The sequence below is a fragment of the Mytilus edulis genome, chromosome 12 (genome assembly GCF_963676685.1).
Source record: "Mytilus edulis chromosome 12, xbMytEdul2.2, whole genome shotgun sequence".
Taxonomy (NCBI): domain Eukaryota; kingdom Metazoa; phylum Mollusca; class Bivalvia; order Mytilida; family Mytilidae; genus Mytilus; species Mytilus edulis.
In genome coordinates, this window is record NC_092355.1 from 63,134,839 (window position 1) to 63,162,433 (window position 27,595).

General features: G+C 31.3%; 2 protein-coding genes across 2 annotated transcripts in view; both read left to right on the forward strand.

Moving 5' to 3' along the window:
- The first annotated feature begins 1,146 nt into the window (after nt 1-1,146).
- Nucleotides 1,147-11,135, forward strand: LOC139498919 (heat shock 70 kDa protein 12A-like). The gene is made up of 3 exons (XM_071287509.1): nt 1,147-4,545; nt 6,203-6,335; nt 8,280-11,135. Exons 1-3 carry the CDS (start codon nt 4,342-4,344, stop codon nt 9,332-9,334), a joined length of 1,392 nt encoding a protein of 463 aa, XP_071143610.1. The 5' UTR covers nt 1,147-4,341; the 3' UTR covers nt 9,335-11,135.
- Nucleotides 11,136-24,451: 13,316 nt separating this feature from the next.
- Nucleotides 24,452-27,595, forward strand: part of LOC139498920 (MAM and LDL-receptor class A domain-containing protein 1-like) — a 114,504-nt gene continuing 111,360 nt past the window's right edge. The window contains exon 1 of the mRNA XM_071287510.1: nt 24,452-24,744. Within this exon, the coding sequence (XP_071143611.1) occupies nt 24,721-24,744 (24 nt within the window). The 5' untranslated portion in view covers nt 24,452-24,720. The remainder of the gene's footprint in view (nt 24,745-27,595) is intronic.

Here is a 27,595-nt window from a genome sequence, read left to right on the forward strand (position 1 = left end):
GAAAACAACATGATATTCATGTCTTGATAGAAAATAAACTTATCACTTGTATAACAGTTGCATTGAATTCCAATATATTGAACAACAGTGTGTGAAAAAAAACAAACAGACATTATATGTAAATACTTCAAAAAAGGGTGCAGCAGTCATCATTGTTGTCTAATCTTAATCACTATAAAACAAATAGCTGGGTCAATTAGACAACAGTTGTATACCGGTTTTCGAAAGTCATTAATCGTGTGAGAGAAAACAAATCCTGGTCACAAATTTAAACCGTGGGAAACAACGTAACAACTGGATCACTGAAGTGCAACAACAAACAAACGTAAATGAAACATACGTAGAAACGACCTAATAGATAACAACTGTCATATGCCTGAATTATTACCTGTAAAAAAAAAGGAAGATTGAACATGGTTTTATGGCTAGCCAAACCTCCCGCTCATAAGACAGTGTTCAATCATATCGCTTAAATGACAGCACAACGTGACCGAAATACAACACAAACACCTGCATGAACTCTCAACACAGAGAAACGGATATACAAATCATATAATAATCTACACAACATGCAAACCGTTCTATACAACGACGAACTTCTGGCATCAACGACAGACAACAAAAACAATAATAAATGTACTTGTGTAATGAATATGTAATTTTTAACTATATACAATTATTTTTACAATACAAGTCCAAACTATCATGACAATGTAACTAAAAGCTATTTTATAATATTTTGACATAGTAAAACTAATAGATGTTCTAGTTTTTGAGAAAATAATCCGGAATTTTTCATGTTTTGTGTTTATTGTGTTTGTTTCACTCTGCTGCTTTTATATGTAAGTAAATCCTTGCCGTAGATTTACTAGCCGTCCAATTAAAACATTTCTTCAGAGATTTGTATGCAAAAAAAAACATATGCTTTTAAAAATAAACAATGATGTGACAAACTTAACAAAGATACAACTATGCGATAATCAAATAAATCAACCGTACTGTTAGATAATTAACCTTTTACATGTACATAAGTAATAACCGTTCAAGGAATATCACGAAGTAAGACACATTTTCTCTTGGCAGGTGGGCGATCAACAAAAACATAAAAAAAACATACTTCTAAGCGAGATTGTTTTTTAATTTCAGAAAAAAATGGCAGTTAATGTTGACCATATGATGGTTGCGGCTTTAGATTTTGGTACAACATATTCTGGATATGCATTTTCCATGATTCATGATCCACATAAAATATTTGCAAACCATGCATGGAATAGTGGAGAAACAAGACTGTTATCACTCAAAGCACCCACTTGTCTTCTTCTCGATAGAGAGAAACAGTTTGTTGCTTTTGGCTATGATGCAGAAAACCGATATGGAGATATCGTACTCGATGGAAAAAAAGATGAATACTACTATTTTCAACGATTTAAAATGACATTGCATAGCAATAAGGTTAATGTTAGCACCTCATAATACTGATGCATCTCAGCACTATGTTCATAATAGTTTGGTGGTAACCTCCAACAACAAATATAACTTGCATTTCATCATAAACTAGAAGTTGATCATTTAACATAAAGTTGGACGATACATTTTACTTAATAGAAAAAGAAAAATATATGCTACCCACCCATGACACAGTTCACGTAAAACATAAAAAAAAACAAATAAAGCAAGTTAACAACGCTTCTATTGTTGTTCTTCATCTACAAGTCACAGTGAGGTCCCCATCTGGGGCAAAAACACTCTCACATAAATGCTATATAGAATTTTTAACACACATGTTCATAATGCAACATTCACTACAATCAACTACAAAATTTTTGTTCGACCTTACTGGTTGAGGACAATATATGTTTTTTAAGGCTCTGAGCAGTTTGTAGTGATTCTACAAGGAAACATATTACCTTAAAAGTCATATGAAACAAGTGACTGGTGAAAAATAATGTTTATCCAATTATTGAACCAATGTATATGTTGTGTACAAGTTATCATTTTGTACAAATTGTACAAATTACAATTTGTATTTTGACTTGGTACAAATTGTAATTTCCGGACGGAATTTCAACATGGTATTTGTGGAGGAATCAAATTATTGAAACAATGTCTACTCAGCTCCAACAGTCGTATTGTGAAGCACTTAAAAGGCGCTAAAAACTGATTCTCTTTTATGTAATGTAAGGAGAGATGCTGCACAAAACACTTCGAAAGGTTAATAAAATAAGCAATTCCTAGTGCCATAATTCAATCGCATATCCAAACAAATAATACTGTCATATTTCTGACCTAGTATAGACCTTTCCTTATGTAGAAAATGGTGGATTAAACCAGGTTTCAATGCTTTTTTATGACGAAAAACATAACTTGAATTAGTGTACAAGTCGAATGTGTATTTTTAACTCATTGTGTACAAACTGTAATTTGTACGTGCGCTTTTTGTACAAATTATAATTTGTACGAAGTCCAAATACAACTTATAATTTGTACAATTTTTTTGTACAAATTATAATTTGCACAGAATGATAACTTGTGCACAACATATATATCATAAACTGGTCTTCTGTGCACGATTTCATCATTTTTTACGCAAACATATCGTATAGTCGTCAATTTTTTTCTCTCTCTGTCTCTTCAGTTATAAAGATATGGCGACTCATTAATTGTCGTGTTTTGAAGCCATACTGTACCGATTGTCACCTTATAGTAAACAATCAACAAAGAAGCATGGGTGTTGAGCCCGTGCATACCATGTATAATCAGATAATATTTAATTTCAGTGACAGATCCGTGGGTTTCGCGATCAGCGGATTTTTACGAATAGGGTCACGCTAAGGTCACTTGCATACGGACAAAATATGTCGGCGAATTGCTTCCTAGAAGCAAGCAATTAAAAAAAAAAGTAAACTCCTTTTAAATGTGGACAAATCAAAGAATTGTCTTTAGAAAAAAGTATCTGTACATAAGTTTGATAATGAAAACTTTCTAATTTGTTTTAAAAAAAACCCAGATGCATCATTTTTTTTAATTTGAGGTTTCATATGATTTTAACAAATTAACAAACACAATATTCTGACCGCGAGATAAGTAGTTCTATTCTTTTACATCTACATACCACGTGAAGTGATTTTTTTTTCTTCAAAAAAATAATTTGATCCACAACCTTCAGTACTCAAGGACATGACGCTACCCCTCTGCTGCAATTTTGTTGCATGCAGTATATAGGACACCTAGATCTTTCAATAACTTGTTATTGACTTTGAAGGTGCTTCCAGATCTATAATAAGTATCTTTCTTGTTGTGGGGATATTTAAATACCCTTTATCGTTCATAAGTGTTTTTGTGTTTTTATCTAAGTCATTTTTTATAAATTACTTTATCTTAACTTATCTTATGTTGTGCTGTTACACCTCTGTCTCAGTTAAGGGGAAGGTTGGGGGCTTGCAAGCATATTTAAAACTCCTATACATTCTCTATGTGCCTGTCCCACATCAAAACCCTGTAATTCAGTGATTTTCGTTTGTTCCTGTGTATCAAATTTGTTTTCCGTTCATTGTTTTGTACCCAGGCTGTTAGATTTATCACTTTAAATGTTTATTTATTGCCATTTCGAAACATTAATAGAAGACTATGTGGTATGAATTTGGTCATTTTTGAAGGTCGTACTTTGACCTATAGTTGTTAATTTCTATGCCATTTATTCTCTGTTCAGTGTTGTTTCATTGACATATAACAAATAGTAATATGAAGCACCGAAACACTCTGTTACTTAAGCTAGTTTAACGCCATTTATAACTAGTAAATAAGTAATGTTATCTCAGACTAGAATATCAATCGATACATATTCAATGTGTTTTTATTTATCTTTAGTTTTTCTGATGTTCCAAATAACAGGTGAGTATTAAAATCTTTCCAACCCTAGTACAGATTAACGAACCTCTTATATTAACTTCTGTATATATTTTATTTTTGTTTGTGTTCATACCCTTATTGAAACTGAAACTCATCACCTGATTTCTAAATGTTTTGAATCTATGTAAGAAAAGAATACGAAAAGAAGCAAAAGCTCCGACCACCCAAAAGATTTGCTTTCAAATTCAAAATGTTTATAATTATAAATTATTTTTTTTATTCAAGCGAACTGAAAGCATGTCGAGATTAATCATGTTTACCAATAATGAATTTTGTTGTTTTGATAACATATATTTTGACTATGACTATGACTTTGGTGACTGGATTTCATTTAATCTAGTTGCAATTTTTAATTAAAACCACGCAAAATGTAATTTGAAAATACATTTTTATCAATTGATCAAAAATATATTACAGAACATCACAACTACGATGACTTTAAAGGATTTGTCTGGAAAACATATGCTTGCAACTCAGGTGTTTGGTCTATCTATCAAAGCACTTGTAGATCATTTAATGGATATGGTTGAAAGGAGACCAAATCCAATAAAAAAGAATGAAATAAAATGGGTTCTTACAGTACCAGCTATTTGGACTGACGGCGCAAAACAGTTTATGAGAAAATGTGCTGAAAGTGTAGGTATAACTCACAAAATAGTTCCCTTTTTATGCAGACTTTACATGCTTTGAACCCCTTCCTGGTGAAATAAAATGTATACTAATAAATCCAGAAACGTGTGAAAATTAGTAAATATGAAATTAATGTTAAACTCTATCTTTATGATTTGTAATTCACAATAAAAAAAAATCAGTTGTTAGAATCTTTGTACATAGACAGAATACCTTATATCATACTATATATACCCCAAAGGTTGTCTGAATGTTTGTTTTATTCGATATTTAACTGCTTGATCGTTCCGCAACTACATACATGTTTGGGGATTTTTGTTCTGCATTTTTTTTCATATTTTATACACCCACCTGTTGTGTTTTTCAATAGAAAACACACAGAGATAAATTATTCATCCATGACACAAGATACAGGCTCAGCGATTTTGCTTGAATATTTATATGCTATCCTTTCTTTTACATCAATATTATCAAATTAAAATTTGATTGTAACATATCGCCGAAGAAACTTTTTCAATTTAAAAAGAAAAAAAAATGAAAGAAATAGCTGAGTTATTTGTATTGAAACTTTTCTAAATAGTTACTCGTTACTATGACGGTTCAATCATATCAAAACCCTTGGAAAACATATATTAGAACAAAGAATTTATCAAGTCAATCCCCTATCAATATATACTAGTGTTATGAAAATCTTGTTATTTTGAAACTGAGTAGCAAAGTTCCTCAAATGTATTTTAAGTTCGGAAAATGACATATTATCCGACTTTTGTCACTTAAGATACTTGCAAGATGTGGAGAAGGATCTGTCAACCCTTCCGGAGCACATCAGATCAACCCTTGTTTTGATAGGGTTCATGTTGCTCATTCTTTGGTATTCTATGATGTTTATAAAGTTCCTTGTTTATAAATGTTACCTACCGAACTATACTTTTACCGGCTTTGTAATAATACGAGCAACACGACATGTGCAAATATGTGGAGCGGCATCTACTTGGCCTTCGGGTGCACCTGAGATCACCCCGGTTATTTGGTGGGGTTCGTGTTGCTGTTGTACCCCTATTTGTGACAACTTTACCCATAGTGTCTCTATGTTTTGGTCACACGTCGTTGTCATTAAAATCAAATTTGATAAGACTGTCATACAAGTGAGAGGTTTCGCGCTCTAAAACCAGTTATTTTCTGCATTATGAAATGCCTGTACGAAGTCAGGTATATGGCAGTCGACTCCATACGTTTGGTTTGTTTTAGCTTTGGTTTTGTCATTTGATTATAAGGACTTTTCGTTTTGAGTTTGCCTCGGAGATCAGTATTTTTTTTACGTTTTGTTTACTGTTTAATCATTTTCAATTTAAGACATCGCATTGTCAACTTATTTTCGACCCATATGTTTGAATGTTTTTTTTTATATCCTTTGCCTCTCTTAAACTATACTCAATTATCAATCAACTGACATTTATGTATCGGCACACACAGTTTATAATGTCCCAATATGCAAGCAGTAATAAATCCGCACCACGGGATAATGATAAGGTAATATAATGTGTAATCCAAATACATCCACCGGCAAAAGTGCAATCCTGATCTTATCTCACCTGGGGGTTTTTTCTACTGAAAATATTCATGAAATTTACATCGTGAACTTATTTCATCTTATTGAATTCAGGCCGGAATTCTATCCGATAGACTGATACTAGCTCTAGAACCAGAAGCAGCGTCAATCTTTTGTCAATATTCAACCGCAGAGGAGCAACATAGAATTGAAACTGGAACCAGTTACATGGTGGTCGATCTTGGAGGTAAGGCAATACAGACTTATTTAACATTTAAATGAGCAAACCAACGACCTGATTCATGATTTAATGATAAAAGAAAGTAAAATAACAGACAAAAATCAACGAAATCCATTGACTTACATGCACGTCATAAACAATTTGAGATAGACATAATGCTAACTAAACTATTAGTTAGTCGAAGAACAGAATATTTTCATTGTTCTTCTTCCGTAAACACCCATATATCACAACCACTGATAATAATCATACTAATAAATAACAAAAAAGAGTAAAGTGCAATACCACACGACAGAGCCGAGGGCCGAAAACACAAAGAACGGAATATTTTTAAAGGTGATCTATATCATGCAATACAAGTCTGAAATAAATGCGACAGAAATTATCTAAATAATCCTCCACGATACCATCGTTTGTCGTTTCGAAACACCATCTACCGTGTCTCTTAAAAAGAGTCTGATTAACCTAAATTAACACAAGCACTATACCACTTTCAGACCTAAAACTGTGCAATCCATAACGCTTAATATCAAGAACAAACGGCTGAAAACTTCAATAAAGAGCTCGCGCTTCCTAAAGTATGATACTGGCGTATTCTTTTTATGTAAAACATCACCATCTTAACATTTGGTCAAATATGGAAAAAATAAACTCGTCAGAATTATTAGAAATAGTCCAATGCAAAAATAATTCCACTGGACACTTATACGAATGTGTACGTGAGCAATTCATTCAATTTATACTGAATTACCATATCTCATTCTGTATACGTCTGTTTTGATATGTTAAATGACAATTGACTTATAACATACTTAAATAACTTAAAATAATCACTTCTGCGAATATCAAGCAACTCAGAAACTCGCAAAACCAATGAAACACGTACATTTTCGCTTATTTTCGTGAATAGAACAAAGTCGCCGAAATGAATTTCGCCAATATGAAAATGTTCATGCAAATTTATTGATAAAAGATTTGAGTCTGCCAAAATAATAATCACTAAAATATTTCGTATACTTTAATCATTGAAAATCGCGAAATGTTATACCCTCGAAAATAAGCCGCTACACGGTAATTTGGTAACATAAATAGTTTTATGTATTGTTTAAAATATCAGGCGAACCATTCCCTTACAGAATCTCTGTCAATAAGTTATTTCTCCACTCTTAACAGTGAAGTCTTAAATATGTATATCATTCGGTATATAGCCACGCATCTTGAAAACCAAAATGTCTAGAGGAGAGAACTATTGTTAACAATGTTTGAATGAATAAAATTGCGCTATTTTCACATGATCAGCATACGAAGTGACAAAGAATTTATAAGTTCTTCAGTCTTAATAAGTTTGTTAATCCTCATTACTGATGCCACATTTTCAGTTTTAGGGTCGATTATAGCTACAAACCAATCCAAAAACTTCATATTTTATAACCCTTCACACGTAACCATCCCTATTTAAGGAATGGTTAGGGATTTTCTGTGGTCCTACACACAATTTCAGATAATGGGTTTAATTTCACTAGTCAATTTTTATTGCTTTAACAACTCAATTATTTAATAGAATTAATGTATTGTTTAAATATTGAACAATTTGGTTTCCAGACGTAAGATCTGGCTATCGTCTAATCGAAAAAACAAATCTACTTTGCATAAACCTCCAACGTATCCCAGTATATAATGATAAGTGTGTAGTACTTTATTTGTTTAGTAGAACCAGCCAACGGATGTTTTGATTATCTTACAATCTGATAATTATCAAACGAATAAGTAACAAATGTATTTTCAAGTTTGATAAAAAAATGTAAAAAACCATATTAACAAAATTAGAGGACGCACACACTGTGGAACTATGCGTTATATGGAAACACTGTATCTCGACTAATATTTGCGTTGATTAACACAGAATAAATTTAGACATAGGGTTATAGTTTTTATGCTTTTTGTCTAAAGGTGGAACTGCTGATATTACTGTTCATGAGAAGATGGCAAATGGAAAATTGAAAGAACTGAGCAGAGCAGATGGGAGTAATTGTGGTGGGACTTCGGTTGATGACCGTTTTTTTCAGCTTCTGGTAAAAATACTAGGTGGTCAATTAATGAAGTTTCTAAGGGATTACAATCTTTCGGCTTATTTAAGTCTCTTTCGTGAATTTGAGACTGTAAAACGAACAATTGATTCAATAAAAACTGACTACGTTAATATGGTAGTTCCATGTTCTTCATTGGAAAAATTGTGCAAGAAATTCTTAGGGGAAGATTTTACTTCAGCGATTAAGTCTTCCCCACTAAAAAACGATATACGTTTATGCGGGGATAAAATTAGAATCAACGTCGATAGAATGATGAAACTCGTCATACCTACAATTGACGATATTGTTGCTTTAATGAACGATGTTTTACAGCGTAAAAAAGCGTCGGGTGTGACACATATTATGCTAGTTGGTGGTTTTGCGGAATGTAGACTTATTCAGGACCGCGTGAACGAATCTTTCCCAGACAAAACGATCATTGTACCAAGGGAAGCTCAGTTATCTATATTAAAGGGTGCAGTTTTGTTTGGACATAACCCAGATTTAGTGAAATACAGAGTAATGAGATTTAGCTATGGCATTGAAACGTCACGTACATTCATTGACAAGCAAGATGACAAGAAGTACATGAAACTAGTAGATGGTGAAAAGCTTTGCCACAAGTTATTTGCAAAATTGGTTTCAAAGAACGAAGATGTGAGATGCGGAAAAAAGATCCAGAGAGAGTTTTTTACTAGTTACGCAAATCAAGACGAAATCATTTTTAAAATATATATATCTACAGATGAAAATCCGTGTCACATTGACGAAGAAAGCTGCAAAGTTATAGGAGAAATGAGAATTAAATTGCACAATCCATGCAGGGCAAAAAGATATGTAGATGTTGAAGCTGTCTTTGGGAATACTGAAATCGGAATTACAGCAGTAGACCGAAAAACGCGCCAGAAGATAACCAGTAGTTTTAATTTGGTATAGGAATACGCCTCACTTGATCGACATTGAAAGCAAACTTTAACACAACATATCTTCCTTCTTTGAATGTCATTAATTGATGTACAATTAGGTGAACACAATTTCCTACTATGGGGTCGAAAGATCGGTGGACATTTATTAGATGTCCTTTTTACCATAACCATAATCTAGAAAAATATGTAAATAATATTTATAGCCTAATACATTGAAAATGTTCTACATAAACACAAACAAATCAAATAAAAGATGAGTCCCAAAGGGTCTTCGACATTTTATGCTCTTTGAATATCTTGTAAACAAATTGAAATCTTCACCCCTTAACATTATTAATTATTATCCTGTTTGTCATGTATTGAATCATATATAAATTAAGTTCTTATATGTCTTATAAAAGAAGTCATTTATTAATTAGTTACTTGTTTATCACAGACATTCAACTTTTTATAAAATGATATATCAATTAAGTCATCAGCTGCCACCTTTGTCTCTGTCGTTAATGCAATGATTTTGTTTCAATGTTTCTTATAATTGATTATGTTTGAATATCTCGAAATTTTCAAATATCTTAAAGATACAACATTTCAGAACCATATGTTTACTTGTTTTACATAAAAGGATTAAATAAATGATACAGAGACCTACTCAAGTGGGGTCATACCAACTTTTTATAATTTGAGAATGTTTCAATAACTGAAATGTTTTTAATCAAAATCCCTAGATCTAGAACCCAGGATCGTTACTTCGAAAATCCTTAATATAAGACAATATGGTATAATTATAACATTTTTCACTATAAAGAAACAAAAATAACAAAGTCAAATACGTCAAGAAGATCGATAAGGCATGGTATACTGTATACGACATTCAAAAACACTGATAAAACTGTGAAGAAGTATAACAAAATACCAGAAATACATGGTATATTTAAAAAAGGGTAAACCATGAAAAGTGACAAATTTCAGCGCGATCAATCGATGGAACGAGCAAATAATGGCCATAATCATGACTAAATTTTGTAAACTTATTTTTTTTTAAATTGTATATATGATGTTCATATTTATTGTGTATGCTGTTATGATATGTATTTTGATGTTGATGGTCTATACAGTTGTAAAATCTAATTGAATATGTAAAGTCAACAGTATCTACAATTATTTTTTGCTTATATATATAACAACAATTATAATAACAACGTAATGTTAAATAATGATCTCTTATTTGCGATCTGGATATCAATTGATTACAATACCATACTTTCTTACAGCCGCGTCTTATTGATTTTCGGTGGATATTTGTTTCATTTGCAATCATACTTTATTTCCTTACTTTAATACCAAAAACAGTTCCAAACAATAACTAAAAGTAGCTTTTATTCTATAGTATTATTATAAGTAGTGATGGGAAATGGGAACTGAATCTATCCTGAACGTTTTTGTTTTTAGCAAACCTCTAATTTTATATATATAAGATACTACTTGTACAAAATCTCAGTCTGAAATAGTAATTTGAAACTGTTCTGAGTAAAAGAATATTATTTTTCATTTTTGAAATATCTGTACATGTAACTGTAATATTTGGTCTGTTCGAATGTCTTTTCTTGATTTATTGTCAAGAACTGGTTCTTTTTCTACATTTTATTATTTTAATTCGAATATGTTAATTCAAATTGTCTACTTAGACAAATGATTCTATAAGACAGCATTCAGAAAGTATTATGCACTGCTAAAACGTTTGAAAAGATATTTTCATAAAGTTCATATTATGCTTCTTTAAGATGAATGAAAAAATAAACAGATTAAGCCAACATTCAGATTTTTCTGTATTCCTTCCTTGACATTATTATTTTGATTTGAAACATACCAGTTACAAGAGCTAAATTTTATATTTTGTTTTAAATTCCTTGGTTTTTTTTTCTATTTGTTTGTTTGTTTGTTTGTTTATTTATTTATTTTTTTTTGGGGGGGGGGGGGGTATTGATTGTTTGTTTGTTTTTTCTTTTCCTTTTTATCATAGATACATTTGCATTTAATACCTTGTCCATGCTGATTAAAAAAGAAAACTTTTTTTTATTTTTTTGTTGTTGTCCAGTTCGTAAACTGAAAACATATGGACAAATCCTATACTAATTTGAATCTTTATAAGTAAAGTCACATTGGAAGGCCTTAACCAACAACTAAACAAAATTTGTGTATATATGTTTATCTTGTTCGTTTTATTTTATTTTGTTTTATATGCCCGTTCTGTGGTTTGCCATGCTTTATGTCTGTTTGAAATTATTTATTATATTGTTGAAGCCCCACCCTTGTACTCTATACCGTCATTTTTTTTATAACTTTATATGTCTACTGATATAACTACTTATAGAATAAGGGTGGGGTTAAATTATACGAGATCAACTCGACTTCATCATACAAAATGTATTAACATGAATACTGTTGTTCTTGTATTACTTATGCTTCGATATGGTTATTAAGGGATCACAATTGCTCTATTATATACTGTTATTTTTGAATTAGATGAACTTTCCATAACACCATTTTCAAGTACACGATTAACTACCAAAGTGTGTAAAGACGTATGAAGATGCCTTTTTGTAAAAACTGAGCTTATTTGTTATTTGATATTTCTTGTAGTTTTTATTATATTGATTTCTGGTGATATTAAAACAAAACCTGGGCCATCATTTGCCAATGATTTTAACCTAAATGATTCAGTTTCGAATTTAGATCTTGGCGATTTGATCACATTTACTTGCATTAATATTCAAATTGTTAAATAAAAACTTGATATTTTGGAAGCAGTGCTTGGGGATAGAGATATAATATTGTTAACAGAATCTTGGTTAAAGCCGAATATATTCGACAGTTGCATTATCTAACTTTAAGGCTCCTTATCGTAACGACAGAGAAGGTGATAAGCCTGGAGGGGGTGTCATGATTTATGTAAAACAAAATAAGTAAGCGACGAAATAATCTAGAAATCAATACTCTCGAATGCTTATGGGTTGAAGTAGTAGTTAAGGATTGTAAAGTTTTGTTTGGCCTATTTTACAGACCCCCGGATTTACCATATCATATTTGGAATCATATAAATCAGTCAATCAAAAACGCAGTAAACAGTGGTATAAAAAATATTGTGGTCCTGGGTGACTTCAACGAAAACTTACTACTGGCAAACCGTAATAATTAAAAAAAAACATATTATTAGATAATGGTATGCACCAAGCAATTACCGAGCCAATCTATTATTGTGAGAATTCCTCATCACTCCTCGACACCCTTATAGTTAATGATTTCCATATTCTTGCATATCACGAAGTAAGTGAAAATATTTTAGAAGCAAACACTAGGTTCCATTGTCCAGTAAGTGGAATACGTAATTTGCACAAACCGAAACATGCGAAATACACCCAATTTAAACGTAAGGTTTGGGATTTTGAAAAAGGGGACTACGATCGCTACTGCGAGGAGTTAAGACAAGTTGACTGGGACACAATACTTGATACAAATTTGAATAATGCAGTCTCCATTGTTACACAAAAAAATCTAGATGCTAACAAGCATATACCAAGTAAATTAATTGTTGTTCGCACGAAAGATCCACCCTGGATGACGTCACTTATAAGGAGATAAATTCGTAAACGGAAACGTTCGCACAAAAAAGCAAAAAAATTAGGAATGTATGCGTAAACTTGATTAAACTAGCAAAAACGCATTATTTTGAAAAACAATGTGAATCATTACATTCAAACGTAGATTACATTAAGAATTGGTGGAAAAAATTGCGCAACCTGGCTGGATTTCCTTCCAAATCCTCAGACTACCCCCCTATTTTATTAAATGATACCTACTTAGACGATTATAAGGATAAAGCAAATGCATTTAATCGTTATTTTTTGTGATCATTCGAGTGTTGATGACTCATCTGCAAATATCCCAGATTTAAATTTTGATGAAATCATACATACATTAGATAATGTAATTCATTGTAATTATAACGCAAGAGGAAGTTTATGACCAACTTCTCTTGTTAGATGTGTCTAAGCCAACAGGCCCCGATAGCATTAGTCCAAGATTTATTAAATATGCTGCTTTAGAATTAAGCTATCCCCTAGCTCTGTTGTTCAATAAGTCTCTTCAATTATGCACTTATGAATGGAAAATAGAAAATGTAATACCAGTTTTTAAGAGTGGTTCTCAAGAAATTTTATCAAACTATAGACCAATCTCTCTGTTATCTATTATTGATAAAACGATGGAAAAATGTGTTTTTAAATATTTATTTAATTTCCTTTCTTGTTATAAAATTATTACAAACTTGCAATCAGGTTTTATGCCTGGAGATAGTACTGTTAATCAACTTATTTATATTACAAACGATATCGTTTAAAGCCCTTGATTTTGGAAAGGAAATAAGAGTTGTGTTTTGTGATATCAGTAAAGCGTTTAACCGGGTCTGGCATGAAGGCCTCCTTTTTAAACTAGAAAAATATGGAATAAGAGGGGACTTACTAAAATGGTTTAAAAGTTATTTATCTGAAAGAAGACAAAGAGTTTTCATAGGAGGACAGACCTCTGATGTGTATAGCTTTAAAGCAGGTGTCCCCCAGGGCTCAATTTTAGGCCCTGTATCATTTTTATTATTCATAAACGATATTGTATGTGATATCATGCATCAGACTTTTTGCTGACGATACGTCATTATATATAGTTGTTGAGGACGAGTATGCTACATCTGAATTAATGTATTCTGATATAGAAAAAAATCACCAATGGTCTCAACAATGGCTTGTTAATTTTAATCCAAGAAAAACTGAAACTATGACCATATCAAGAAAAAGAGCAAAACCCCATAATCCACCAATATATATAAATGATACACTGATACAAGAGATTGAAGAACATAAACATTTAGGGTTAATTTTTCAAGATAACGGTTGTTGGGAAATTTCACGAAATGTTTCATGATCAAGCTCCTAATTATCTTTGTAGTTTGGTACCTCAACAACTATATCAAGTCTATAACTGTAATACTAGAAGTGCATTTAATGTCCAAAATATGAACTGTAGAACTACCTTTTATCAAAATTCTTTCCTACCATCTGTTATTCGTGAATGGAACAGGCTTCCACAAGATGTTAGATGTAATCCATCAAAATCCACACTTAAAAATTACATAAATCGAGATACTAAGAAAGTCTCTACATATTATAATACTGGTTGTAGAAAAGACCAAATACTTCACACCAGACTACGACTGAACTGCAGTGGCTTAAATGAACACCTTTTCCAGAAAAATATTGTTCTTTCCTGCCTCTGTAAATGTGGGCAAGTTGAGAGCAGCAAACACTATTTGCTAGAATGTCATAATCATAGACTCATCAGGACACAAACAATTTCTACACTTTCAATATATAATCATTATATATTGGAAGTGTCGAAATTGTTTGTGTCCTGATGAGTCTATAATTATGACATTCTAGCAAATAGTGTTTGCTGCTATATTATTTTATAATGTACAAACATTAGTATCAGGTAGTGAACTCATCATTGATGAGGAAAACGAAAATATTTTTTTAAGTTGTTCAAAGATATATTTAAAAAAAACAGGGAGATTTTGTCCATAACAATTATCTTTATGTCGATGTCGATTTAGATGTTGAAACTTTGATTTAATGTTACCTTTTTTTCAGATACATGAACCATAATTATAATAAAAAGAGTTGATCACATTTTTCGATCAAACTGACTTCTGAGTAACGGGCGAACCACAGAATAAACATGTTAAATGTAAATTGAAAATTAGATTATACGAGTTTCTTATATACTATTTTCCTTTCATGAATGTGACCTACCGAATTAGACTATTTACCGGATTTGTAATCACATAAGCAACACGACGGGTGCCACATGTGGAGCAGGATCTGCTTACCCTTCCGGAGCACCTGAGATCACCCCTAGTTTTTGGTGGGGTTCGTGTTGTTTATTCTTTAGTTTTCTATGTTGTGTCATGTGTACTATTGTTTTTCTGTTTGTCTTTTTCATTTTTAGCCATGGCGTTGTCAGTTTGTTTTAGATTTATGAGTTTGACTGTCCCTTTGGTATCTTTCGTCCCTCTTTTCCTAATTTTGTCATTTTTTTTAAAGGGAGACAGATTTATATAAGTTTTTCTGGTTTCCGAATCCCTGTATTTATATTGTATAATTACATTTCATGCACTTTTTGAATAAAATATTATTTAAACTAATACCAAAAACAGTTCCAAACAATAACTAAAAGTAGCTTTTATTCTATATTTTCTACTAAATTTAGTAGATAACTTCATTTATCATATACTTTAAATAAATAACAAATGATTTGTACTGTATGATAATAGCGTTAAATAAACGTAAATTCTATATTTTTGAATTTGTGCTTAGCGGGCTGATATGAAAACTTCAAATGCTTAGACTGTTATCACATGCCTTTCCGTAACGTTATCGCATGGCATTCCGGTGATATGCGGCAAATTCCGGAAAATACACTTCAATGCTACGTTTTCAGAAATAAAACATTACAAAGAAGAGTACAAACCAATTATTTGGATACTGGAAAGTATATTGTGAAAAATTATTATAAAAAACAAAAAAAAGACAAACAATAAATTATTAAATAAATGCATTGTTTAACAGTTTCAAACATAATTTAGAAAGTTACTTTAAAAAGAATTGGTTTGTCTAAGTAGTGTTTTTTCAGTACACATGGTACATTATTGAACTATTTATTTTGTCGATTCGTCCATATTTAAATGTTTTTCTTCTCTGTTGAGGCATTTGATAGAAATATTTCATATCGAATATACTAAATTTGTGGTACAACGACCGTGAACTTTTACTCTTTGAACTTCTATTTTGGAACCACGTATTACTAAAAGAATCAATATATGAATCTGTTATTTTTCTCCATTCTTGAAGCATATGAGAATATCAGGTTAATACATGGCATTTTTAATATCGCATGTATTATCAGCCCTAGGTTCAATATCAGCCCAAGAGCCGCATGGCTCGAGGACTGATATTGACCGAGGGCTTTAAAAAAAAAACGCATTTATTTAATAATTTGATTGGTTTTTTAGGTGTTTTTTTTTATTATTATTATACAAAATATACTTTCCAGTATCCAATTCGTAATGTTTTTAAGTGAAAACGTTGCATTGAGGTGTATTTTCCGGAATTTGCCCAGTATCACCGGAATACCATGCGATAACGTTACGGAAAGGCATTTTTCGAGACTTAAAGCAGCATCATTGCAGAACACATAATTCATTTGAAAAGGTAAACCCGAATCGACTTGACGTACACGAAATATTTGCTACAAGTCAGGAATATGACAGTTCTTTTCAATTGTATTGATGCGTTTTGTTATTTGAATTTGCCATGTGATTATGGACTTTCCGAATTGATTTTCCTCTAAGTTCAGTATTTTTATGATTTTACTCTTTACTCAAACAACGATTCACTCATAAATGCATCACTAACAAAAGTGTGAGATAAATGTATTGTTTGTCTAGTATCTTAGATCCATTAAATTACACTTAAAAATGATTTAAAAAAAAACATTACCCCTCCCTTTGCCAAATACTCCTTGGAGAAAAATACCATTTAAAACAAACGGAAAAGATAGAAATGTGGTGATCCTTAACTTCTTCGTCTGTAAACAAGCTGATGCAGCCTACGTTTTTCTAATTGGTAATCGAGACATCTTTAGTATCTTCAAACTACTGCAAATCATATAAATGGCTTTCATAAAGTAGCAACCCCTTAACTTCAAAAAGGGGGGGGGGTATATTTTTTTTTTATCCGTGTCAGATTTTTCTTTTCGCGCAACGTTTTATTCCGTTTTTTTTAATTGCTGGTAATCAAATATTTTTTTTTCAATATTTAACACTATAATGTATAGGAAAGCTCTTGATCCAGAATATTTTATTGTCATCTGTATGACCAAATTTTTATTTTTTATCCAATTGGGGATCGGGATATTTCCATCCCCCCTTTTTAAATTCAAATGGTCGTTTCCTTACTGCTAGAAAAGTTGTCAGAAAACTTTGCATTCGGTTCTACGTTATGAACATTTAAACGACATATAGTTTACCAGTGAGAACAAATCTTATGTACAGGTAATTAAACAAGGTGTATAGATGTGAACAAATTTAATGCAAAACCAGTGTCCATTACATTTAACTAACTGTAAACATGTTTACGGTACATGACGTTTGGTGTGAACACGGCCTTAAACACTTGAATACCCCAGAAATTGATTAGAATCTTAATGTTAATACATTTGGGGTATTAATAGTCTTAAATTGTGTTATTCTGATATTTCCAAGCATGATAAGGTAGAAATAACAGCTATGAAAAAAAAAATTATGTACCCGTATATATTTTAGCATTTCCTTGGCCTTGCTTTCTTACAAATTGAGCCTACTGTTTGTGTCATATATGTAAATATGTATGCATGCATGAGAAACGCACATTTGGCCCTTTGGGATAGATGAGCTATAAAATGAAGCGATATATTAGATAATTTAATTGTTGATACAATATTTTCTATTTTTATCAAATAATGAAAGTAAGATAGGATTCATTGCATGCATGTTTTAAACAAAGTTTTAAATTACCACCAAGTCGGAAACAAACTGAAAACACCATAGGAAAAAAAGTAATCGACGAAAAATATTACAGTATAGAACATAATAAAAAAAATTGAGCAACACGATCTCCACTAAAAACAGGAGTAATCTCAATGTTCTTGACGAGTAAGCAGATTTTGCTTCATATATTGCACCCGTGGTGTTGTTCAAATTTGCTAAAATTTGACGAGAAGTAGAAATCACATCCTTTTTTGTAAAGTTTTGGTTTTAACCAACTCTTATTTTCAAGTTCTAAATGAATGTTAGGAAACAAAATAATTGATAACAATGGTATCCTTTACTTCGAGTTCAACAGGATATTATATCTAGTTACTTGTTGTGCCAGTATGACATTTTGACGGATAAAAGCATCCATAGTAATCACATTAGGAGTAGGTAACAGATCAGAACACTATTCTGCATGGTTCCTCGTTCTAAGAATGTAAAAATGTTTTGTGATTTTTTTTGTGGATACACACACAACAACAAATATTTATTCCGTTTTGTATGTGTCCTTGTCCTTGACCTTAAATTCAAGCAATGGCCTAAAAACCTGTATAGTTGTTTTTTGTCAATTGATTTTGTTTGTCATTAATTTTACGTTAAAGACAAATTAACTATATTTAGTATTTAGAATGCATGTAAGGTGTACATGAATGGTACGGTTCATCTTTCCATCTTTCTCAGTTTTCTTTTCATATCAAATGGTAAACGTCAAATTTTGATGATTATAATACATGTCTGTTTCATATATTATTAGCAGCATGTCAAACATTATATAGATATAAGAATATGTGGTATGCGTGTCATTGTAACAAATCTCCACCCAAGTCACAATTTGTAAAAGTTAACCATTATAGGTCAATGAACGGCCTTCTTCACGGAGCCATGGCTCACACAGAACAGTAAGCTAAAAAGGGCCGCCCAAAAAATTACCTGTGGAAAACCATTCAAACAGGAAAACAAACGATCTAGTATCTACTAAAAGCGAGACACACATCAACAAACGACAACTGCTGAACAGCAGATAATTGACTTTGGACAGTTGCAAACAAATGAAACGGGTTTAAACATTCAATATGTACACAACTTCACCCTATCTGAAATAATATTGTAATGTCACAACATAGAAAGACACACTATTAAATATCAAATAAAATGGCTTAACTCAATCAAAAGACATATAAACACAAATTAACATACACTGAACGAATAATTGTGATTTATGATACAATTTTAATACAAAATCAATAAAATAAGAGGTTACATGTTAAACAATTTCAGAAGAACATCCATACCCTTAAATAAAGTGTCGCCAAATGAATAGAATGTATGCCTGGCTAGCAAATTTCGTTATAGGCGAAAAATCTGATCAGTAAAATTTATCTGACCTTGACCACATTTTCATGTTTCATTGATAATGCCCAGTTTATATGATAAATGTTGTTAAACCTTGATCTTAACGTGGAATGTCGTTTAGTTATACAAGCCAGCAAGATATTTAAGGGTGTGCACTATTTTTTTTTTATCTATATTTGATAGAATTCATACAAACAGTTGCAAAGACAAGAAGTCAAAAAGGATCGTCACACGTTCTTTAATTCCACTTTTATATTTACATTGCATGATGATGCTCTGTCACTCAATAAAGTTTTCAAAACATGGCTTGACATTTAGTGATTTACTTCAACTTTAAGTTCATGTTTATCTTCATATCTAGACCGGCTTCCTTATTTTGAACAAGCAGAGTTGAACTGTTCTAGATGACGATTGGATTTAAATTAAAATTTTCTACGGACAGAAATCCTTTCTCAATTATGTATTGATAAATCATAAGAGTATGTTCGATAAGGTCCTAAAATGGCCCCCTTTTTTAGCGTAAATTTCAAATTCGGATTTATCGACCAATATCACGATAAATTATAGCTAATACATTAACTAGCTAGGATATAAACCATTTTGTTGACAATTTTACGTTTCTGCGTTTCATTATGACGTCACAAGTTGTACTCATATTGATTTTTCACGAAAAAATCAATGAAAATGGATAAATTTCCATAGATTATTGGACAGGAAACATAGAGCGCATACGTCGACAACAAAGATCTTTTAAAATAATGTTTATGAAGACATTTCACATGTCTTATTTGAATCTTAAGCTTGTCGACGCTGGCGCTCTATGTTTCCTGGTCCTTTATTTGGTTGAAATCTGGCTGATTTTGTCAAATTTCACCAAAATCCCTTATCTTGACCATTTTTGGATGTAAAAATCAACGTGTTAGAATTAAACTTTGACAAAAACAGTTCTGTTCAACATTCTAACATGTCTTTAAGACAACTTAAAACATTTATTGTCTTGTAACTATGAACTTTATAATTGGGGCCAAATATGGCCCTTACCGAACTTACTCATTTCCAAAGTGCTATCTACATATTCTAGGTTGACACATTACCAACTTGTAATTCCGCATAACAAGCACGTCATTTTCTAGAATACACTACGACTAAATCCAACACTGCAGAAAAAAAATTGGAAATAATTGTTGACTAGTACATCAGATACAGTTTGATGTACTCGAAATCTATAAGGTCCTCGATGGGCAAGTGGTCTAAGTAGACCAACTTCTGTATTACTGCCCTGTCAACACTGAGATGGTGAGTTCGAATCTCGTAAGTGGGAGGTAGAACCGAATGTTATTGTCCAGAATTTCTAATTAATAGCACAATAGTGCCGGAAGTTATGTTGAATACCAATCAATCAATCAATCAACTTTAGAGTACAAAATAATAGTCGTCTAATATAAGTATTAGCTGATTATGTCCGATTACTCGCGGTGACGTTTCTCAGTGATAAGCATGATTGGAGACACGTTCCTGCGGTGATGCATGAAAGTAGTATACACTTTTTCAGTCCTTTTTTCTTTTAGAGTTCAGTAAATGCATCAATACTAGTAATATACTGGTGTTCAAAAGTCATAAATCGATTGAGAGAAAACAAATCCGAGTCAGGAATAAGAAAGTGCAACAAAAATAAACACTAAAATATATCATGTATATAGAAGAGAACTAATGTATAACAACTGCCATATCATATTCCTCACTTTGTACAGGACACTTTTAGAAAAAAATCTAAACTTCTCGCTTTATGGCAATGTTAAAAGATATCACTTAAATGACAACACTACTTGAAAGAACTACAGCACAAACACAAGTTCCTACATTCAACACAGAGAAACGTACAAACAAATAGTATAAATAGTCGAAACATCATGCAAACTGCAGAACAACAACGAACGTATTCGTCCAGTTTTTGTTTTTGAACTTGATTTGAAAAAAATGTTGTAGTCTTAATTTTATCATCTCAAAAATACTTTCACCTTAATTTGATCATATGCAACAAAAGAAGAAATACTTAGGTATAAGAAGATGCGGTATAAGTGCCAAAGAGACAACTCTGCATCCAAATCTCAATTTGTAAAAGTAAGCCATTAGAAATTCAAAGTAAGGCCGTCAACACGGAACCTTGGCTCACACCGAACAGCAAGTTATACAACGCCCCTACAATTACAAGTGTTAAACCGTTCAAACGGGAAAACCAACGATCTAATTTATATAACAAAAACAGAAATAGAAGCACTTTAACGAACGACAACTGCTGAACATCAGATTCCTGACTTTGGACAGGTGCAAACAAATGCAGTTGGTTTAAACGTTTTTATAACCGCCATCCTTCACCTTAAACTGAAATAATAGAGCAACATCACAGTATTGACTTAATAAATTTGGTGTGTCCGAATCGTGTTACTTAGGAAGGCATTGTTGCTTCTTTTTGATTTGGACTTTGACTGGGATGATACGGGTATTGCTTTGGTATTATAAAGTGCAATGTCGAGGAGATAAAAATCCACAGGTCGTTTAATCTCATTTTGTGAGTTTTCCTTGCTGATTATTTATTGATGCAATGATATATTTTTCATACAAAATATAAACTATCATGCCAATTGGTACACCTTTGAATGACATCAACATCAATAATACATGCAATACATACATAAACACAAACTATATATGTGACAGAATAGCAGAAGATGTTGTAATAATACATAAACATTATTTTTACATTTCGGTTGTAAAAGAGCTGAATATAAATTTACATAAAGTGCACAGCTCTTTTACATTGTTTGTACTCATTAGTTTGAAAATCGATGATTTCTTCCCATAATGTTGCTCAATATAAAAGGTACGAAAACTGTAAACAAATTGACATTTGAGGATTAAATGATACTCATACTCTCTGATGCAGGATTTTTTTTCTGCTTTTATCTAGTTATAGCTGTCAGTAAATAGTTATCAAAGGTACCAGGATTATAATTTAGTACGCCAGACGCGTGTTTCGTCTACATAAAGACTCATCAGTGAAGCTCAGATCAAAATAGTTATAAAGCAAAACAAATACAAAGTTGAAGAGCATTGAAGACCCGAAATTCCAAAAAGTTGTGTCAAATCGTACTTTTTTGGTTAATTGACCTGTTGATACCATTTTTAATGCTTTATGTTATTTAATGTTAGCATGGATCTTGTCTATATACCAGCTTTGATTTTTTGAAATTACTACAAATTTTCACTTCTTCGTTCTACATGTACTATAAATATCAAAATTATTTCATTTCTCCTTAAATACTGTTCCGGCACCTGTACATTTATTTTCGTTATTTATTGAATGACATTTAATTATTCAAATTTTACTGTATATTATTTTTTTTTTTTTAAATATTTTGTTGTCATTCTATATAACATCAATTACCATATGGTAAAAATTAAATTATTTAAAGCCACAAGCCAGGGCTGTATAGTCAGTCAAGGTCGTTAAAAACTTCAATTTGTTGTACATGAAGAACACGAAGTCTTATCGAGCACCAATTGTATAGTTTTATTGTTGATATTCACCCAATATGTACCAAGTGTTAGATAAGTTTTATTTATATACAAGAAATTTCTTGGTATTCCTAAACGGACGATTATACAAACAGAAGGATATATATACTTTATGACAAAATTATTTGCAGTTACCTGTGTATACGTATGATATGACATTTTTTTTCAAAGTTGATGTTTTTCTAAAAATTGACCAACATTTCACAGCGGTTTTATACTTTAACCGTAGTTTTGACCTATTCATTTACTTAAAACACTAATAATTCATCCCGTATTTTTATTAACTATGCATTTGCAGCGATCACATATCAAATGTATTCGTTTATTGTGTGTAAAGTTGTATTTCTACGGTTTGTTTTATTGAGTTAAGCCTTCCAATTGATATTGCATAGTGTGTCTTTTAATTTTGTGATATTATACTATTGTTTCGAAAAAGGGAGAAGGTTTGGTACCATTAAACGTGTAATCCCGCTGCAATTGTTTGCACCTGTCCTTAGTCAGAAATCTGATGTTCAGTAGTAGTCGTTTGCTTTTGTGATTCATAAGTGTTTCTTGTTTCTCGTTTTTTTATAGATAAGACAGTTGGTTTTTCCACTTGAATGGTTTTGCACTAGTAATTTTTAGGCACCTTTATAGCTTGCTGTTCAATGTAAACCAAGGCTCCGTATCTAAACCCGTACCTTGATCTATAATGGTTTACTTTTATTAACTGTAACTTGGATGGAGAGTTGTCTCATTGGCACTCATACCATATCTTTCTACATCTATCTATATCATTTTACAAAAGGTACCTATTCTATTATTTCTTGTTATACATGTACCATAGAATTTTACATTTGTATAGCTAAGTTGTGGCTACTTAATATTATTTTCGTTATACATGTTTTTTAAACATTTATAAAGCATAAATAAAATTGAAGACAAAAACATATCTATCATAAATCTATAATTAGAACATTTTGAAAAAGTATGCACTTGATCATCAAGTCCCTGTTTTAGACTCATACACACGTTGTTATCCTACACCAAATTTTACACCAGGGAAATCTGAAATGAGGTTTTGGCTATACCATGCATCATCTAAACCATAAATGGTACATTATATCATTATGTCGATATCTAAGCATTTTATCTAAATAAAGATAATGTACATTGACAATTGATGGAATTTGAACAAACAAACGCTAGCTAGAGTTTTGATTGTTGAAATCATTTATACTTTTATTCGGTTTTGTCTGTAAAATAAAGTATACTCTATGTCACTTTTCGTTCAATTTTAGCAATTTTAATAATACCTGACAGTTCAAATTTTTAAATTTCTTGTAATTAACATAATATCAAAATATTTATTATTTGGTGTTTTGTTTACAAATGACGTGTTATCATTTAGATTTGAAATTTAATATATCAAAAGAGGAATATCAGAACAAAGAATAAACATATGTTACGTTATACCTTTAATCAATTCAGATAAACCAAAATTGTCAAGGTTCATGTGTCCTTCATTATCAACGTTCCAATGAACAGGTACTACGGTTTCCTGCATATTTACCTGACTTTACTTTATATTTTTAAACACGTGGGGATTTCCTCATCACGCCATTAGCTTTGACCCACAACAAAAAGGTCCAACAAAACTGTTATTACGTTATTGTAATGATTTAGTGTGCAAGAAGCGTTGACTTGTTGTGCTAACAGTGTTAAAAGAAATTCAGAGAAATATAAAACATTATACGTAATCAGCAAATATTTAATAGAGAGTTATTTTATATTGTGCAATTGGAAGCATGGATAGAGGAAAAAGCAAGAAGGTAATATAATTATAACCATAAGCTATGATTGATTGATTGATTGTTGGTTGTTTAACGTCAAGTGGCAAATATTTCCTGCATTTTATGGATTAGAACAAGTCAATAGTACCTACAAAAAGTTAAACTAATTTTTATTTCGAACAACAATAATGAGTTGCATGTGGACGAAACGCACGTCTAGAGTACAAGCAAGTTTGGTATTTTCGATGAGCTTTTTTATAGAAATTATATTGATCAATGTTATTTTACCGATTAAGATACATGTATACTATGCATTTTCATATATGGTTTAATCGTAATCTGTTATCGCACTTAACATCATTCCTATTTCATTTGTTTTTAGATGCATTGTTATATACATGTATTATAAAACCGTTAGGATAGTTACCTAATATATGAGAAAGAAAATACTAATTCTTTTCGAAATATCATATTAAGATTAATTTTAATTTATCTGATATTTTCAAAGATCAAAATTTTCAATCGCAGTATTTCAGCGCAAATTATGTTTAGCATAAACGATTTCTTAGTTTTAAGATGGTCGCAATATATGGCTTATATATATTCTGTTTTTCGGAGATGATAGAAATATAGAATTCTATATTATAATATATACTTTTTTTAGTTTGATAACTCATAACTTTACCTTGCAAGTGTTCTAAAATTTCATTTTCATAAAAATAAATCTATATAAAAAGCGTAATACACTCTTTTCTGCTTGCAGGAGAGAATTTAGATTTTCACCCTCGCGTTATAGTGAAATAACCTTTTTCGAAATTTTGAAATATCTTTGTCGAAATATCACATGTATCATTTTTTTTTACTGTAAATTAGAAATTTAATGACGGATGACACATGTTGAGCAGTAAGTTGTTCGCTGCCGGAGCACTGTAGCACAGCTAAGCTAGATACTGCACAAATATGGATTTTTGGTTTCAACTTCGGTTTCAATTGTGTCTGTCCACTTGGTTTGATTTGAGAGCCAATATTGATGTCAATAATGTAGTTGAAATGATGATTGAATAATAAGATAATGTTGACTGCTGTATCCCACTTTTGACATTTTTACATATTATGTCTGATTATTCATTTATTGTTTCATACTATGTTGTTTGTGTATAATGGAATGTTATGCGACTGTCAAAAAAGTGAGAGGTTCTGTTAGCTAACCAAAAAAAACCAGGTTTAATCAACCTTTTTCTACATCAGAAAATATATGTACCGATTCAGGGATATGACAGTTGTTGTCTTATCGTTTAATCTGTTTGGACTTTTCATTTTGACATTTAAGTAGGGTCTTTTCGTTTCGAATTTTCATTGGAGTTCGGTATTTTTGTTATTTAACCTTTTATTTGCACAGTAAGAGGTACACTTTAGGGATATTTGTTATACTCGCATAAAATGTGTCGATTAGGTAGGGACTATCAAATTAAGTTCATGAGTGTTTTTTACCATGGTTTATTTGACATTATACAATCTTATGATACATACGTTTTTAGTATCTTGTGTAAACTATTACATGCGCTAATATAAGGATAAAGTGCAAAAAAGTGGGAAAGAATTTAAAGATTAACAAACATTTTCAATACTGAATTAGTAATCACGAAATGAACAAAGATATCCAAAAGTGTTCAACATAATAGCTTAAATTTATAACAACAACAACAAAAAACACGATGAAGAAATGGAGTCAAATATTACACAGCTTGTTAAATAGAATTTTAAGTAAAATTATTGAAACTAAGAAAATAAAAAAAAATAATAATTCAAATTAATCCAAAAAATAATAGATATCAAAGGATACAGGATTATAATTTAATACGCGATACGCGCGTTTCGTCTACTAAAAACTCATCAGTTACTCTCAGATTAAAATAGTTATAAAGCCAAACAAGTATAAAGTTGATGAGCATCGAGTCCCGAAATTCCAAAAAGTTGTGCCAAATACGGCTAAGGTAATCTACATTTGTACTTCTGGGGGAGAAAATCCATAAAATTGATTTGTGGAAATATTTTTATCAATAAATTAGATAAGAACATTAAAAAAATAGATATGTAACTGGATGTGAGTTTCAATATATGTTCTAAATTGTTAGCATCTATTCTAGGATAGAACTGTCAAGAGCTTATCTAAGGGCGATACATCTAAATCTGTTGTAGTGTAAAACTGTCAAAATCTGTTATCACGCTACAATTATATGTCGAAGAGTCAAGGAAAAAACTGCTAAACTGCTTCTGTTAGAAACTGAATAAAACTGTTTCAGGAGAACTGTTCTACATGGAGTTCCTACAGAGTTATCCTGACCAAATTTAAGATATGTTAGAACTAATATATCTATATTGTATATTAAATGGAAATACTACAACAATCTTTTTGAATTAATTTAGATTAACTTAGTTGAATTAAAACAAATTGTATTTGCAAAAGAGGGACGAAAGATACCAAAGGAACAGTCAAACTCATAAATCTAAAACAAACTGACAACGCAATGGCTAAAAATGAAAAAGACAAACAAACAACAGCACACACGACACAACATAGAAAACTAAAGAATAAACAACAAAAGTAGCAACAGAGATTGGAAACAAGTTATAACAACATTAGGGACGTCCTCTCCTCATATGAATATAAACACATGACGAAAAAAATAGACGAATGCATTTAATTTAAACTGCAAAAAATTTAGAATAATATGGTATAAACAAATAAGACTGGACTGGAGATGATGGTTAGAAAGTAGGAATTCTGAATTTCAATTGAATGTTTTAAATCCTTGTGTAATTCTGATATAAGATTGTACAGACTCATTTTTATTTTGCTGAAATGAAAGGTCACAGTCACCTACTTATA

Bases quoted from the DNA above. Each gene is read 5' to 3' on its own strand.
- LOC139498919 (XM_071287509.1), top strand. From the start codon at position 4,342: ATGACTTTAAAGGATTTGTCTGGAAAACATATGCTTGCAACTCAGGTG. The intron at 4,546-6,202 runs GTAGGTATAACT...TATTGAATTCAG, and splicing joins TGAGAAAATGTGCTGAAAGT to GCCGGAATTCTATCCGATAG. The intron at 6,336-8,279 runs GTAAGGCAATAC...TTTTGTCTAAAG, and splicing joins CATGGTGGTCGATCTTGGAG to GTGGAACTGCTGATATTACT.